Source organism: Musca vetustissima, unplaced genomic scaffold (genome assembly GCF_032173495.1).
Source record: "Musca vetustissima isolate MV318-11 ecotype Yass unplaced genomic scaffold, APGP_CSIRO_Mvet_v1 utg2180, whole genome shotgun sequence".
NCBI lineage: Eukaryota > Metazoa > Arthropoda > Insecta > Diptera > Muscidae > Musca > Musca vetustissima.
Genome location: NW_026887089.1, coordinates 587,950 through 603,966, shown reverse-complemented (window position 1 = coordinate 603,966; position 16,017 = coordinate 587,950). Strand labels below are relative to the sequence as shown.

Genomic DNA, 16,017 nt, shown 5'->3' with positions numbered 1-16,017 from the left:
AGACCCTATGTTTTCTTTATTACGATTTAGAAATGTCCGTCTGACTGACGGAAAAGTACCCGCCCTATAGGTCTAAGAATTTTGTCTGTTGAAAAAAGTAATCGACCTGGGAGTCTGAGAGTTTTTTCTATATCAAAAAGTACCCTTACCCTGTGTACCCGATCTGTGGGTCTGAGAATTTTTTCTACAGAAAAAAAGTACCCGACCTGTGGGTCTGAGAATTTTTTCTATAGAAAAAAGTACCCAACCTGTGGGTCTGAGAATTCAAGCTTTCCATCTCTATCTGGGTACCCGACATATGGGTCTGAGAATTTTTTCTATGGAAAAAAGTACCAGACCCAAGGGTCTGAGAATTTTTTCTATAGAAAAATGTACCAGACCCAAGGGTCTGAGAATTTTTTCTATAGAAAAATGTACCAGACCCAAGGGTCTGACAATTTTTTCTATAGAAAAATGTACCAGACTCAAGGGTATGAGATTTTTTTTCTATAGGAAAATGTACCAGACTCAAGGGTATGAGATTTTTTTTCTATAGAAAAAAGTACCAGACCCAAGGGTCTGGTCTGAGAATTTTTTCTAAAGGAAAATGTACCAGACTCAAGGGTATGAGATTTTTTTCTATAGAAAAAAGTACCAGACCCAAGGGTCTGGTCTGAGATTTTTTTCTATACAATAAAGTACCAGACCCATGGGTCTGGTCTGAGAATTTTTTCTATAGAAAAAAGTACCAGACCCAAGGGTCTGGTTTGAAAATTTTTTCTATAGAAAAAAGTCACAGACCTGTGGGTCTGAAAATTTTTTTCTATAGAAAAAAGTCACAGACCTGTGGGTCTGAATTTTTTTTCTATAGAAAAAGTAGCAGACCCAAGGGTCTGAGAATTTTTTCTATAGAAAAAAGTACCAGACCCGAGGGACTGAGAATTTTTTCTATAGAAAAAAGTGCCAGACCCGAGGGACTGAGAATTTGTTCTATAGAAAAAAGTACCAGACCCTCGGGTCTGAGAATTTTTTCTATAGACAAAAGTGCCAAACCCGAGTGTCTGAGAATTTTTTCTATAGAAAAAAAGTGCCAGACCCGAGGGTCTGAGAATTTTTTTCTATAGAAAAAAGTGTCAGACCCGTGGGTCTGAGAATTTTTTCTATAGAAAAAAGTGCCAGACCCGAGGGTCTGAGAATTTTTTGTGTCTGATAGTTTTTTGTCAGACTTTTTTATAGAAAAAAGTCACAGACCTGTGTGTCTAAGAATTTTGTCTAAGGAAAAAAATCACAGACCTGTGGATCTGAGAATTTTTTCTAGAAAAAGTAGGTATGGGAATTTTTTCTATAGAAAAAAGTACCAGACCCGAGGGTCTGAGAATTTTTTCTATAGAAAAAAGTACCAGACCCGAGGGTCTGAGAATTTTTTTATAGAAAAAAGTAGGAGACCCGGGGGTCTGAGAATTTTTTCTATAGTAAAAAGTAGCAGACCCGAGGGTCTGAGAATTGTTTTTATTGAAAAAAGTACCAGACCCGAGGGTCTGAGAATTTTTTTTATAGAAAAAAGTACCAGACCCGAGGGTCTGAGAATTTTTTCTATAGAAAAAAGTACCAGACCCGAGGGTCTGAGAATTTTTTGTGTCTGATAGTTTTTTGTCAGACTTTTTTATAGAAAAAAGTCACAGACCTGTGTGTCTAAGAATTTTGTCTAAGGAAAAAAATCACAGACCTGTGGATCTGAAAATTTTTTCTAGAAAAAATAGGTATGGAAATTTTTTCTAAAGAAAATAAGCTCCAGAACCGAGGGTCTGAGAATTTGTTCAAGTTTGTCTTTCAGAAATTCAGACTTTCCATCTCTATTTTGTAATAGCAACATTTAAAAGAGAATAATTCAATTGGATTCTCTTTGTATCTCAAAGATACAAATATTGACAAAAACTTTGCTCTGCAAACGAACGGAAAAGTGTTTGGGGCCACATTGTGGCATATTCTCTGTAATGTTAGGTTGGGGATACAATTCGCTCTCTCACACACACACAGATGTTTTGGATTTTACGCTGCCTTGGCTTGTTGTTTTGTTTCTGCCATTCGGAGCTTCGCTCTCTTCGCATTTGAGATACTTTGCACAGAAACAATTCAGCTTTAAATGGAAACGCAACAACGCTACGCGAAAACGACAAATCCGCCACAACAAACAGAAATCGAAGCAGAGAAACTGGCGCCGGTCGGCTGGTTCAATACAGCAAAGCAAAGCCAAACGATTTATACTTTTTTATTTGCTATTGAAGAAGTGAAAAATTAAATCTGAGAAAAAATAAAAAATAATTATTTTCAAAATTAGAAAAATTGAAATAAATTGTTAAATAAGTGAAGGTTGTGTTGAAAAACAAAATTGAATAACAGTTTAAAAGAAAGTTGTGAAATAGAATAGAGTGGAATATTTTTTTGATTTGAAGGTAAAGAAAAAATTGAAACGAAAAAACCTGTGTTGATGCATTCGCAAAAAAATTAAATGCAAATAAAATCAATGCAGTTTGAAGTGATGTGATATTTTTAAAGAAAAAAACAAAATAATTTTGTATATATAAAAAATAAAGCACAAAAATCCAGGAAATACATTTTCTAAGGATTATGCCATTATAGTTTTCTTCCTGTTTGCCTGGAAAAAATCAATGTCTTTGCGTTGAACTTCACATCAAAGGAACCTTTTTTTGTTGTTGTACAAAAATGTCTAAGAGGTAGAGAGAACTTTTCTAAAAACAACCCAAAGCAAAAGCAGGAAATCCACCACCATTCTCATTATAACCTCCCTAACCTCATCCACAACATTAGCAGCAGCAGGAGTAGAGCTACCATCCTCGCCACCACCCACCAAGAAATTACCTCTCTGTTTATACCAGGCGAAATACTTTCAAGTCCTGACGCACCGCACACTTGATGTAAACACTCAACCATGGATGCGAGCTACCGACCGACCAACCCAAGGCAATACTTGTCGTAACTCGGCGACAACAGCAACAAAAACAGGGAGACGAAGACAAAACAAAAAAACATCCCTAAAAGCCTTTAAAGAGTCGTTAACACGCTAACATTTTTCTACTCCACGAAACAGTTTAGCGCGACAAAAAATCCGAAACGAAACGAAAGGATAGGAAAGGCAGAAAATGACAGCAGAAATGCGTTTGTTTGATAAACATGACTGACTGACTGCTTGACAAATGTTCGGAGCAATATTTGTTGGTTGGTGAAACCTAAAGCGACGAATAATGAAAATTGCACTGCAAAACTAAATTTCACAAAAATTAACTAAACACGAAGATGAAAACAATACCAACAAGAACATCGACAGCGATATTATAGCAGGTTTTGTAAATGTTTTGGTTTTTTGTTCCCCGCTACAGTGGCTCAAAGAATAGCGTCGGAGATTTAAATATTTAAAATTGAACAAGATTCCTAATCATTTTAAAAAATAAATCGAAGTCTCTTGGAACGACTGTGAAATAACCGGCAAGATTGGTCCCTATAAGTGATACCAAATAAAAGGGCAAAACTTTTGTCGGGACTTTTGGATATCGTCCTTATAATCGATATGTCGTTAAAAACTATGTAGTTATAAAGTATTTCGACAGTGATTAATTGGTGTACCCGAGTGTGACACACGGAAACCGGCGCCCAACAGAAATGAAGGATTTTTTAATGCACCGTCATGACCGGATTATACTTCCCAAATGTCTATGGATTTTTTGAGAATTTTTTAAATCCTAGATTCTAGCCCAAATGACCCTTAAGCATGTTACAACATAGTTAAGGTCGACCGTTCCTTATGGCTAATTATATATATACACTTTGATACGGCAAAAAATGTACCTCATCAAAGTGTTAATTTTAGATAATTTTAGACCATGTTCTTGAACCAAATCAGTTTCAGATAATTTGGATTCGAATTTCAAATGTCCGTCTATCCGCCCGCCTATCTGGCTAGTGCGCACGATACCTCTCGAAGGGAGTTAACGATTTCATTCAAACTTTGCACATCATAATATTCCTTCCAAACATAGTTTAAGTTCGAAAATGGGGAATATTGGTACACGCCTAAATCAAATGCGAAGATGGGACAAGTTGACCAACTTCTTCTTATTCCGCGATTTAGTCTAAATGACCTCGAACAAATACCCATGTAGTTGAGGTTGACCTGTTCGATCTTTTTATACCCTCCAACATAAAATGGATATTAGAAATACCTAAAATTGATTGCAACTTTTATATGGTAACTTGCTGTCAAACATAAATGAAATACCAAAATGCAGATATTAGGGCTGGAAAATTCGGCTAGGACCATGAGCATATCGAAAATTACGTTTGTAAGATAACAATGTAGAAGTATGTACTTTATATCAGGGTTAAGCGGAGAGCCGTTCCTTACACTCTTTTTCACACAAATTACTTTCAATGAGAGCACTCGTGCGGGTGTTTGCCTGATGCGGCTATATATTATATAATATAATTACTTCGATTGGAAAATGTGTCTAGGACCATGAAAATGCCTATAAAGGGGCTGCAGGGGCAAGAAGAGCTTGATGTCTTCTTCTTAAAGCGGAGCTGAAGGTCTTCTTCTTAAGGAAGAACTGGATGTCTTCTTATAGAAGAGCTATAGGACTTTTTCTTATAGAAGACCTGGTTGTCATTTTCTTATAGAATATATGAAGGTGTTCTTCTTATAGAAGAACTGGAAGGCTCCTTCTTATAGAAAAGCTTGAGGTCTTCTTCTCATAGAATAGCTGGATACATTCTTCTTAAAGAAGAGCTAGAGGTTTTCTTCTTAAGAAGAAGAGCTGGAGGTCTTCATCTTATAGAAGAGATTGATGTCTTCTTCTTAAAGGAGAGCTGAAGGTCTTATTCTTAAGGAGTAACTGGATGTCTTCTTATAGAAAAGATGGATGACTTCATATAGAAGAGCTGGTGGTCATCTTCTTAGAGAATAGCTGAAGGTCTTCTTCTTATAGAGAATCTTCTTCATGAGGAAAACCTAGATGTGAAAATATTAAAGTAGAGCCAACAATAATCACCGACTCTGTTGGTCCTTTGAAAAATATTCTTTAAAAAGGCCATCCTCTGTTGGTCCTAGAAAAAATATTACTTAAAAAAGTCCACACATTTGTTGGTCCTAGAAAACTATTCTTCAAAAAATCTACGCATCTGATAGAACTTTAAAAAATATTCTTTAAAAAATCTAAGCTTCTTTGGGTCCTAGAAAAAAAAATATTATCTAAAAAATCCATGCCTCTGTTGACCTAAAAAATATAATTTAAAAAATCCGAAAATGATTTTTTTGGTATGCAGATTTAACTTCTAAGGAGAACATAAAAAATAAATTAAAACCAATTCTGTTCTAAACTTTGGGAAAATATTGATAATTTTAAGTAGGGATATATGCAAAATTGACCAGACCCTGATTGCCTGGGCCGGGTATATGCGGAGACTGCAAGAAAACGGAAACGACTTTATATATCGCATTTAATTGTATGGGACCTAACCACCTCAATGTAAATCTGCAGGTGCAATATGCTATTTTCCTCATGATTCAGACCGAATAACTGAATAGTAGTTAGGAAACTCGGATATCAGTAAGAGATTCAGGGCCTAATAGAAAACTAGCACAAACGCCCTCTCAAAATCTTCATATTTGAACCGGGGACTGAAATTTCACTTCGCCTTCCGGAGCATCTAAATAGTTTAAAAAATGTTTCCTAATTTATCGGTATTGTACGTATCATATGTGTACTGGATCAATTTATGGTGCATGTACATGTTTTGGCATAGTCCATGTATTTAAAAAAATACATTGAAATTAGAAATTTTAGGTATTTTGAGGGAAGATCCAATCCAACTTAATAGCGTTTTTGATTGCTTAGCGTGGTTTTATATTTGTCGGGATCGGTATCGGTGTTGAGAGTTTCTCTCTCTCTCAGTGGTAAATTGTGAATTGTGTTGGAAAACATTACCACAGGTAGGAACAAAAAAGTACGAAAAGGTACCTGAAATTCTACTTCAAATGATAATAAATCATAATTATCGATAAATATTGGCCAATATTTATACCAGTTATTTGCATAAATAATATATGTTGTAATTTAAGCGTAAATGTATTCAAGAATAATAAAAAATCTAATTTTTGTTTTGGTACGTTTATGTCAATTCGTACCTTTTGTGAACAAAAAGTACGCTTGTTACAAAATTAAAAATAGCGCAACTCTAATTAATCTCTCAAGAGAGAGAAACTCTCAACACCGATCCCGATCCCGACAAATATAAAACCACGCTTATAGACATGTATCTCTCATTTGTCGCTTCTTCAAATTCACAATTTTTGCGATTCACTGTAAATTGATTTGCCACCAACCACCACGCACCATACCCACCAAACACGACGACCATCCCGACGCCTATTTACCCAACCGCTTACACCGCACCGGACAGGTCTTCTTCCCTATTCAAGGCTCCAACAAATCGAATAATGAGACATGAACAACAGCAGCAACAACAACACCAACAAAAGTAAACATCGCCAACAAAAATTGAAAAAAAAAAAACTAAAAAACAACCGAACCAAACCACACAGACAACTATTTGAAATTCAGGCACAAACAACAAACACGTTGTGTGCAAAAAATACAAAAAAACAGCAACAACAACAACGAAAACGAATTCACAAAAAAGACAACAAAAACTGCAATTATGTGGCGCCATAGCCGCATTGTTTAAGAGCCGATGGAATTTTTTTTAGTTGATGTGTGGAGCTAATGAGAAGAGATACAAATAAGGAGAGATAGACTCCAATGGAGAATTTTAATAAAATTAAGAGAAAACCCAAAGAGAGGAAATATATTAGGGTTAACAGAGATGGAAGTTTTATTTTACATTTTCATATTTTTGGAATTTAATTTTAAAGAAAGGATTAAGGACATCAAAAACGATTGAATGGAAAATCCACGCCTCTGTTGTTCCTTGGAAAAATATTCTTTAAAAAATCCACGCCTCTGTTGGTCCTTTGATAAATATTCTTTAAAAAGTTCAAGCCTCTGTTGGTCCTTTGAAAAATATTCTTCTTCAAAACAAAAAAAAAATATAAACACGTCTCTGTTGGTACTTGGAAATATTATTCTTTAAAAACCCCTTTAAAAAATATTCTTTAAAAAACCCACGCCTTGTATTGGTCCTTTAAAAAATATTCTTTAAAAAGCCCACGCCTTGTATTGGTCCTTTAAAACATATTCTATAAAAACCCACGCCTTTTATTGGTCCTTTAAAAAATATTCGTTAAAAAACCTACGCCTTGTATTGGTCCTTTAAAAAATATTCTTTAAAAAACCCACGCCTTGTATTGGTCCTTTAAAAAATATTCTTTAAAAAACCCACGCCTTGTATTGGTCCTTTAAAAAATATTCTATAAAAACCCACGCCTTGTATTGGTCCTTTACAAAATATTCTTTAAAAAACCCACGCCTTGTATTGGTTATTTTTAATTATTTTATGGGACCATCCTAATGTCAATTAAATTTGCAATGAATAGTATTCATTGAATATCCAAGAGTAGGACGAATCCTCTCACATTTGTCATTCTCTTAGAAATTTATTGGATACTATCTCTCTCTTTCGAATTACGGTTATCTCTTCATCAATATTTGTTGCCCCACTAATGGTTTGTTAAAGTGTCCTTAAAAATTATTAAACAAATAAAAAATAAATAAACAAATATTTTGTGTGGTGGCATGGCTGTCGATTGCCTATCTAACAGATTAAATGGCCGACGATTGATCAAGATGCCAGTCCTGGCATGTCTGTCATCTTTATTAGGTGGCGCTGATATTTCGGTTTTGCGGTTTGTTGCGAGGCTCCAGACCTGGTTATCCATTAGATTTACTTAGAATTATTTATTTTTCTAATGTCTAATAATAATCGACACAACATATGGACATGGTGTTTAGTGTCGGTTGCTCCGTCCACCGTTCATTCATCCATTTGAACTAATAAAAAAATTATTCAATTTTTTTTTTTTAAAAAAATTGCAATTGTACAACAAGTGATTGAGTGACTGACTGAATTCTGTTGGGTGCTATTTATTCTTATCACGATCCAAAGGCAAGACATGCCTTATCAGTTGAGGCACAATTACGCGTCGTGACGAGTCGCGTCATTCTAACAAAAACATAACGAATCGACCAGGGCGACTACTTCTAATCCAAACAGAAACAAAAGATTGAAATATTAGAAAACAAAATAAGGCAAACTGTAGACGGCTGCAATAAATAAATAAAAAAAATGGACAATAACAAAAAAGTGGCGAAAGGGTTACAATTTATTAACTGCGAACAAAAATTCTGAATGGGGTTCTAATAATAGACCGCAATGGCATATTATGGAAAAATACCGGGAATCCTCCTCTCATATTGAGGAAGACCAGATGTGGATTTTTAAGGACAATTTTTAAAGACCATCTGAGTCACAAGATTTCAAAAAAAAGTCAAAAGACTTTCAGAAGCTAGAAGAAGACGTGGATTTATTAATTTTTTTTAAAAAAAACTACAGGATTTTTCAAGGAATCATAACTGCGATTTTCTTAAAAAATATTAATTCGAAGCCCCAGCCGTCAATTTTTATCAAGAATATTTTCTCAATCTTAATTCTTTTTCCATATTCTTTTTTCAGCAATGCCTCCTTTCTCTCAAACTGATCTTACAAACTAAATGGTGATCCCATTCACCTGGAGCTCTTCAAATATAAGAGACTAAATCATAAAAAATATATTGTATACGTGGTTCTTACCACCCCTTAATAGAAGTTAACCATGATGCGGAGGAAAGTCCTCAGTATAGCCCTATATTTGATAATTGCCACAACACTATGCCGAGCAGGTAAGCTCTTCAATGAAATATTTTGTATAAAAAAATAAATTAAAAAATGTTCTTATAGCTCCCAAACCCTTCAGCTGCATGAGCTATTTGGAAGATGATCGCATTCTTTTGGAAAAAGATGATGACGCTGATACATCGGATTCAATGGAACCACCACAATTTGATAGTGGTGGCCTTACATCAAAGGAATACAATAAAGTAAATGAAGAAACGGATATGGATCGGAATCAGGATGCCACAGTACATTTGCGTGTTTGTCCGCCAGAATTCACATTTTGTTTTTCATTGTGGCGCAAAACCGAGAATGGTTCAAAAATTGAGAAGCAGGGTAAGAGAGAGCACAATTTTTGATTTTATAATAGTATTGGGGGATCTGTTAAAAAACAATAATCGAAATATATACAGTATAGTAAAAAATCTTCTAGAAACCCGGAAGACAATCTTATAAACGACCGGTAGGACTCCTGATAGTGGACTAGTTGCCAGACTTAGGGGAACTTCTAGCTTTTTAAATAATCTTTTATAAGAAGACCATCTGCATACCTCCTGGCCTTCTATAATAAGATGTCCTGACCTTTTATAATACAATATTCTGACTTTCTATAAAAAGGTTTTTAACCTCTTATAACAAACCTCTGTCCTTCTTTAAGAAACCCTTCAGTCTTGGTTTTTCGTATTAAAAACCAAATGATATTCTAACATCTTGTAATATTTGAGTAAACCTATTGGTCTTCTAGCCGAAGATTTTTTTGGACCTCTATAGGAATTCCTTCTATATTCTTTAAGAACACTTCTTAGTATTCTATTAGAAGACATCGTGGAATTTCCTAAGAAGACCACCTGGCCTTATATAAGACAATCGACTGACCTTCTGCGAAGATCTCCTGATCTGCTTTAAGAAGCCCCAATTGTCTTCTATAGGAAAACCTCCCAATCATATCGAATAAGATCCTCTTTGTCCTTGAAGTTTTATAAAAATACTTACTGGGCTTCTACAAGAAAATATCAGAGGTTTTTTAGGAACATCCTGGTCTTCCTAGTTTCAATAAGAAAATACTCCAGCTTTCTATGGGAAGACGTCTCTGAGTTTGGAAGACTTTCAGATCTTTTTAAGAGAACTTTATGATCTTCTACGAGAAGTCCTTCTGGTCTTCTATAAGACCCAGGTGAGTTCCTTTACAGGACATCTTGGTTTTCTACTTTATTCTATATTGTATGTGTATATCTTTTGTCTAGAACTTCTGACCTGCTTCAAAAATATCTCTTCATCTTCTAGACATTCTGATCTTTTTATAAGAAGGCATTATCGTGTCTATAAGATCTTCTCTCAAAAGATGTTTTTTAGAAGACCTTCTAAGGAAACCATCTTAGTAATCGGTAAAAAGTCCTCCTGAATTTGTATAAGGGGACCTATAGGTCTTCGTTAAGCAGTCCCATTGGTCTTCTCTGAGAAGTCCACCTGGTATTTTTTTTTATGGAACTATGAATTTCTTCTCTGAGGTGACCTTCTGACTTTTTATGAGAAGAACTCCCGATCTACTGCCTTTAGACTCTTTATCTGTTCAGCAAGAAATCATTGTTCTATTCTGAATAATTATGGTTTCCATTTTCAGGTTGCTGGAAGGACAGTACCGAAGGCAATGGTACCTGCAATCATGCCGAATGTGTCAGTTCTTCGCCCACGTTAAGAAACAACTCCTTATATTATTGTTGCTGTTCGGGTAATGCCTGCAATCGAAATGTTTCCGTGGTGGAACCTTCATTCTTGGAGGTAAATCGAAGAATCCTTTCTTCAAAATTAAGCCAAATAAAAATTAATTTGTTTTTTTTTCTTCTTAGCTCTCCAAGAACAATTATGCCGACAATAATCCCCCGGAAATGCATGAGCAATTGTATTGGTCCAAATCGGCTGTGTGGTTGGGAATGTTGGCCATAATTATGGTGATCTCCATTATATCCAGTTTCATTTATTGTCGGAGTGTTCGGGAGAAACCCATACCCGAAGAGGCTCCCTTGGCTCCATCCGGACCCGGCTATAGTTCAAATTTACGTAATGTGGATAATTTAAATTTGATTTGTATGTTGGATAAGGGGAAATATGGTACCGTGATGAAGGGACTACTGCATGACCAGGAAGTGGCGGTGAAAATATTCCCCGAGGCTCATCAACAATATTTTGTGAATGAGAGGAATATTTATTCGTTGCCGCTAATGGATTGTCCGGCTCTATTGACATATTTTGGTAAGAAGAGGGGGAATAATAGAGTTATGTAGATTTTTAATTTATTTTTGTTTTTCCAGGTTATGATGAACGCCACACCCTGGAGGGCAAGGTGGAATATCATTTGGTATTGTCGTTGGCTCCCTTGGGCTGCCTCCAAGATTGGTTGATACCGAATACAATGAATTTCGAGGTGTTCTGTGGCATGGTGAAAAGTATAACCCGTGGCCTGTCACATTTGCACACCGAACTGCGTCGCGGCGAGGAACATAAACCCTGTATTGCCCATCGTGACTTGAACACCCGCAATATTTTGGTGAAATCTGATCTCACCTGTTGTATAGCCGATTTTGGTTTCGCCTTAAAAGTGTTTGGACCCCGCTACGAATATAAAGGGGAAATTGCTGAGGCAGAGACAAAGAGCATTAATGAAGTGGGTACGTTGAGATATATGGCCCCTGAGCTGTTGGAGGGTGCTGTCAATTTACGGGACTGTGAAACCTCTTTGAAACAAATGGATGTCTATGCTTTGGGTTTGGTATTGTGGGAGGTGGCCACACGCTGTTCCGATTTCTATCCCCCCGGGCAGACCACACCACCTTACAAGGCCCCTTATGAGTTGGAGGTGGGTTCACATCCTTCATTCGATCAAATGCAGTCGCTGGTGGTGAGACATAAGGCCCGGCCTCTATTCCCCGCCGGTTGGGGTGGTGGACCAGCTGTGAAACTTATTCGAGACACCTGTGAAGATTGTTGGGATCATGATGCAGAGGCACGTCTAACATCCCTGTGTGCCGAAGAGCGTATGCATGAGGCAGCCTCTATTGGTATGCGTCTGAATACCCATTTGCTGCCCACCACGCCACTGTTAAGTACCAATAATCTATGTAATGGCCACGGTGAGTCGTCAACGGAGGTGACAAATCACAAACCCAGATCTCCAACAAATGTGGACAGTATGATGGCGGAAACAAATACGGTCCTGAATCCGCCACCAAATAAGAAAAATCTACCCTACTACAATGAGGTGAACAGTTGTGAGAGATCCTCGACAACGGAGAAGAATCATTTGATACAACCCCAACAGCAATTACAACCATATCAGGGGCGGAATCCTTGTCAGGAACGAAATTTGGCACCATCCAGCCTCAACTATCCCCAACAATTGATTCAGCGCAGCAAAAAACATAGTTTTCAACCGGCCACAGGGGAAGAGAATAGCTTCTCCTGTCTGGATGATGATGTGTCGGTAGAGGAATTAATACAGGCGCGAAGTGCCAAGAAATTCCCCTCCCTAGAACATGAGGAGCACCAGAACCCCCTTTCAAATGGTAATGCTGCACATCTGGGTCAAGGTTTTCCCAAACAACAGAATACCGAACGTAAACTGAAGGGATGGCATGGTGTGCGAGCTTTAATACAAAAGAAACTATTTCGAAAGGCAGACATTGCCCGGCTGGATGCTTTTCGGCAATTGAATGGCGATGAGAAATCCAATTTGGTGGAGAAAAATCATCATCATCCCAGTCACAATCACAATCAGTAAGCCAGTGGTCATAAGTTTTATCGACAAGGAAAAAGTTAATTGTACGAAAAACAATGCGGAGACCCAACCTTCGCAGAATGGCTATGCCATCAATAAAAGACCCAATAACTTAGATTTAAGTCCGGCGAATAAAACGAATGGCTTTATGATGATGACACCTCAGCAACAACAACCAAGTCACATTACCACCATTGCCGAGGAACCGGATACCAATGATGATTCAGCTCCTCCTCCCTCTTGCACTCCCGATAATGTCGAATATCGTCTAAAAAGCCTCGACAAACGAAAGTCAACACCTGCCCACAATGCCGCCGTCGTTTCCCGTTCCAAATCTTCGAATTTAGTTAAATCCCTCAACAGCTCCAATAGCAATTTGCACGAGGCCGAACTGAAGGCCCTCAACGATGCCGTTATTCTACGGAATCACTCCGCCTCAGAGCCGCAGTTTCGTCGTCAGCGTAGCCTTGAAGTATTTCGTGAGGTATTCAATGCCCGCGGCAGTAACGAACGTTTACGTGATCCTAGTCAACGGGTGAAAACGCCAGGTGATGTACCGCCATCGGTGCGCAAAATCAGGGCATCGAAAACCTTGAGTTTGTATGATGATCGAATGATGGACTCATCGCTGCTCAATGTACTTTAGCATGAAGAGGTTCTGCTTCTTGAATTGTAGAAGCAGAACTATTGAGGTGGGTTTTTTTCAGAGAAGAGCGTAATATGCTCTTTCAAGTGCTCTCTTTCTCTCTCATTCTTTCTGCATTCACATTTCAAGCCATGTATGTCTGTGACTAACATAAAAATAAAAAAAAGTTCATAATCATTTGTAGATTAGTAGTAGTGACAAGTATTTTGTATATTTAATTTATTTCATTTTTAATATATTTTAAATTATAATTAAAAAAATACTCATAATCATATATAGCGAACATATACACACATATATGAATGTACACATATATATCGCATTATAGCATCTGATTTCTTCCCCATAATCACAGTTGCTATCCAAACGTACACTCAAATTTATTGTTTAGGATGTGTTGAGGGTATTCTCAATTTGAGGGACTGTGAAACATCTCCTGGAAACAAATGGTTGCTTATACCTGAGTTTTTGTATTGTTCAAGGTGGCCACATGTTGTTCGGATTTGTATCCTCCGAGTTAAAATACCCTACCTTCTAAGAGTTGGAGGTGGGTTCACACCAGTCATTATATCAAATGCAATCGTTGATGGTGAGCCATAAGGCCTGACCTCTATTCCCCGCCGGTTGGGGTGGTGAAGCAGATGTGAATCCTTTACGTGACACCTGTGAAGGTTGTTAGGATAACGATGCAGAGTCACTTTTAACATCCATATGTGCCGAAGAACGTATGCATGAGCTAACCTCAATTGTTATACGGCTGAATATCCACTACACCACTGCTTAGTATCAACAATCTGCGTGATGGCCATGATGAAAGTACTGAGGTGACAAATCACAAATTCAGATCTCCAACAAATGTAGAATTGTACACTTCATATGACACCGATTTTATTGAAATATCTTCAGTATGAAATAGGTTATTGCAAAAAGAAATGAGGTATGCATGTTTTATGATCGTGTGGTCAGCGCCATCTATTTGTCAGTTTTTTGAAGCCCAGCTTACAAAGCGTATAACTTTTGAACGTACAATCGCATCTTTACGAAATTGGTGTCATATGAAAGCGGAAATAGTTCACTTTACAATGACCTGCAAATAATTTGTATGATAAAAACATAACCGAGGGAAATTAAAGAAAATCTTCAATCGATTTTTTATATAGATTTTCATAGATTTGTTTGTTGTCATCAGAAACTATAAAATTATACCTTTCATATCACATCATTGCAATATCTGCAATAGGCCAAAAGTCATGGCGAAAATATATGAGCTTTAAATTTTGGATGATCTGTTTTTGGATCTACCCATTTAATAGATAGTCTCAAAGGTTGACATCGACATAAAGATCAGAAAAACAACAACTTTGGGCAATCGTCAAACTTACAAAAAAAAAAAAAGAAAACTGTGTTTGCCGAGGGGTTCTTGGGCATGTCCAAACTTCGTAGACTATGATTAGAGTTAGAATAAATTATTTCCAGTATGTACATTACACCAAAATATGGACTTAACTACTTTGCTTTTTTGGGCATTTATTATGACATATATCCGCATTTTATTACATTCGAAATTGTGACCCAATTCTTCAATTTCTTTATTGAGTTCAGTGCAGCATTTGGCAGATGCAGACAAAATATCTATAAAGGGGCTGAACATTTATATGAGGGTTACACCAGAAAATAAAATTGGAACCAATTCTGTTTAAAAACGTCCCCAAATAAGGGGGATGTCGAATATTGATATTTTTTGGTAGATGGATTTTTTACCTTATGAAAATTCAAAATATTATATTACAGTCAAATTGATTTAAAAATGTGCCCAATCTTCCCCACAAAATGCCGAAATTTAATATGTACCGTTATAAGGTACTAGACTTAATTTGGACCAATATTGCTAAATATATGAGAACTGAAAATATGGTGTGTGGTTTCCAGACATTCATTGCCTTCCGGAAGTGAAATAACGTAGAGCTAAAATTCGGTTGAATTCTCAGCAGTTGAACACCTAACACGTATCCTAAAGATTCCATTTATTTATGGCATTTATCGATGGCAGCAGTTGACCAAAACTGAGTCGTTGTTATATCAGATCAATCCGCTGTTGTGGTATTGAATTTAGATAGTAGTGGTTATTCGATGTTAGTGCCATGCACAAGTGGGCACTCAGATAGGAGAATTAATGTGGCATTAATAACATCGCATTTATACACACATACATGAATACATATTATTATATGAATATACATACTACACATACATATATATAATATTAAATTTATATATGGAAGTTTATATCATTGACATATACACACAAAACATACATACATATTAATAAATTAAACATATACATATATATAAAAAACTACAAAACATTATAACAATTAATTAAATAGAAAAGTGTGAAAAAAATATTAAGAAAATAAAAAGAATTGAATGTTAAGTAAACCAATGTTTGTATGTTAAATGGATGACACTGAAATTAGTAAAACAAATATATATACACATATATACAAAAATAAAATTAATGAGATTATTAAAAAAATATATAAAAAAATATTTAATAAATATATTAATATATTGTAAACAATATTATACATAACATTACAATAATATTAAATATATAGTATATTTTTAAATATATGAATGGTACTAATTTCACCCTCTCCCCAAAAAACCACCCCACTCCCATGACCCTTTTAGCCTAAAATTGAATAAGACTACATTT

At 36.2% G+C, this 16,017-nt stretch overlaps 2 protein-coding genes across 6 annotated transcripts in view; both read left to right on the top strand.

Annotated features, from left to right (window-relative positions):
• Window positions 1-16,017, top strand: part of LOC133334648 (putative uncharacterized protein DDB_G0291608) — a 323,326-nt gene that overhangs the window by 102,616 nt on the left and 204,693 nt on the right. The window lies entirely within an intron of this gene.
• Window positions 8,822-13,328, top strand: LOC133334623 (uncharacterized). The gene is given in 7 exon segments (XM_061542937.1): window positions 8,822-8,888; window positions 8,947-9,216; window positions 10,502-10,659; window positions 10,728-11,130; window positions 11,190-12,610; window positions 12,732-12,795; window positions 12,880-13,328. Coding segments are annotated over 7 exon segments (2,832 nt in total).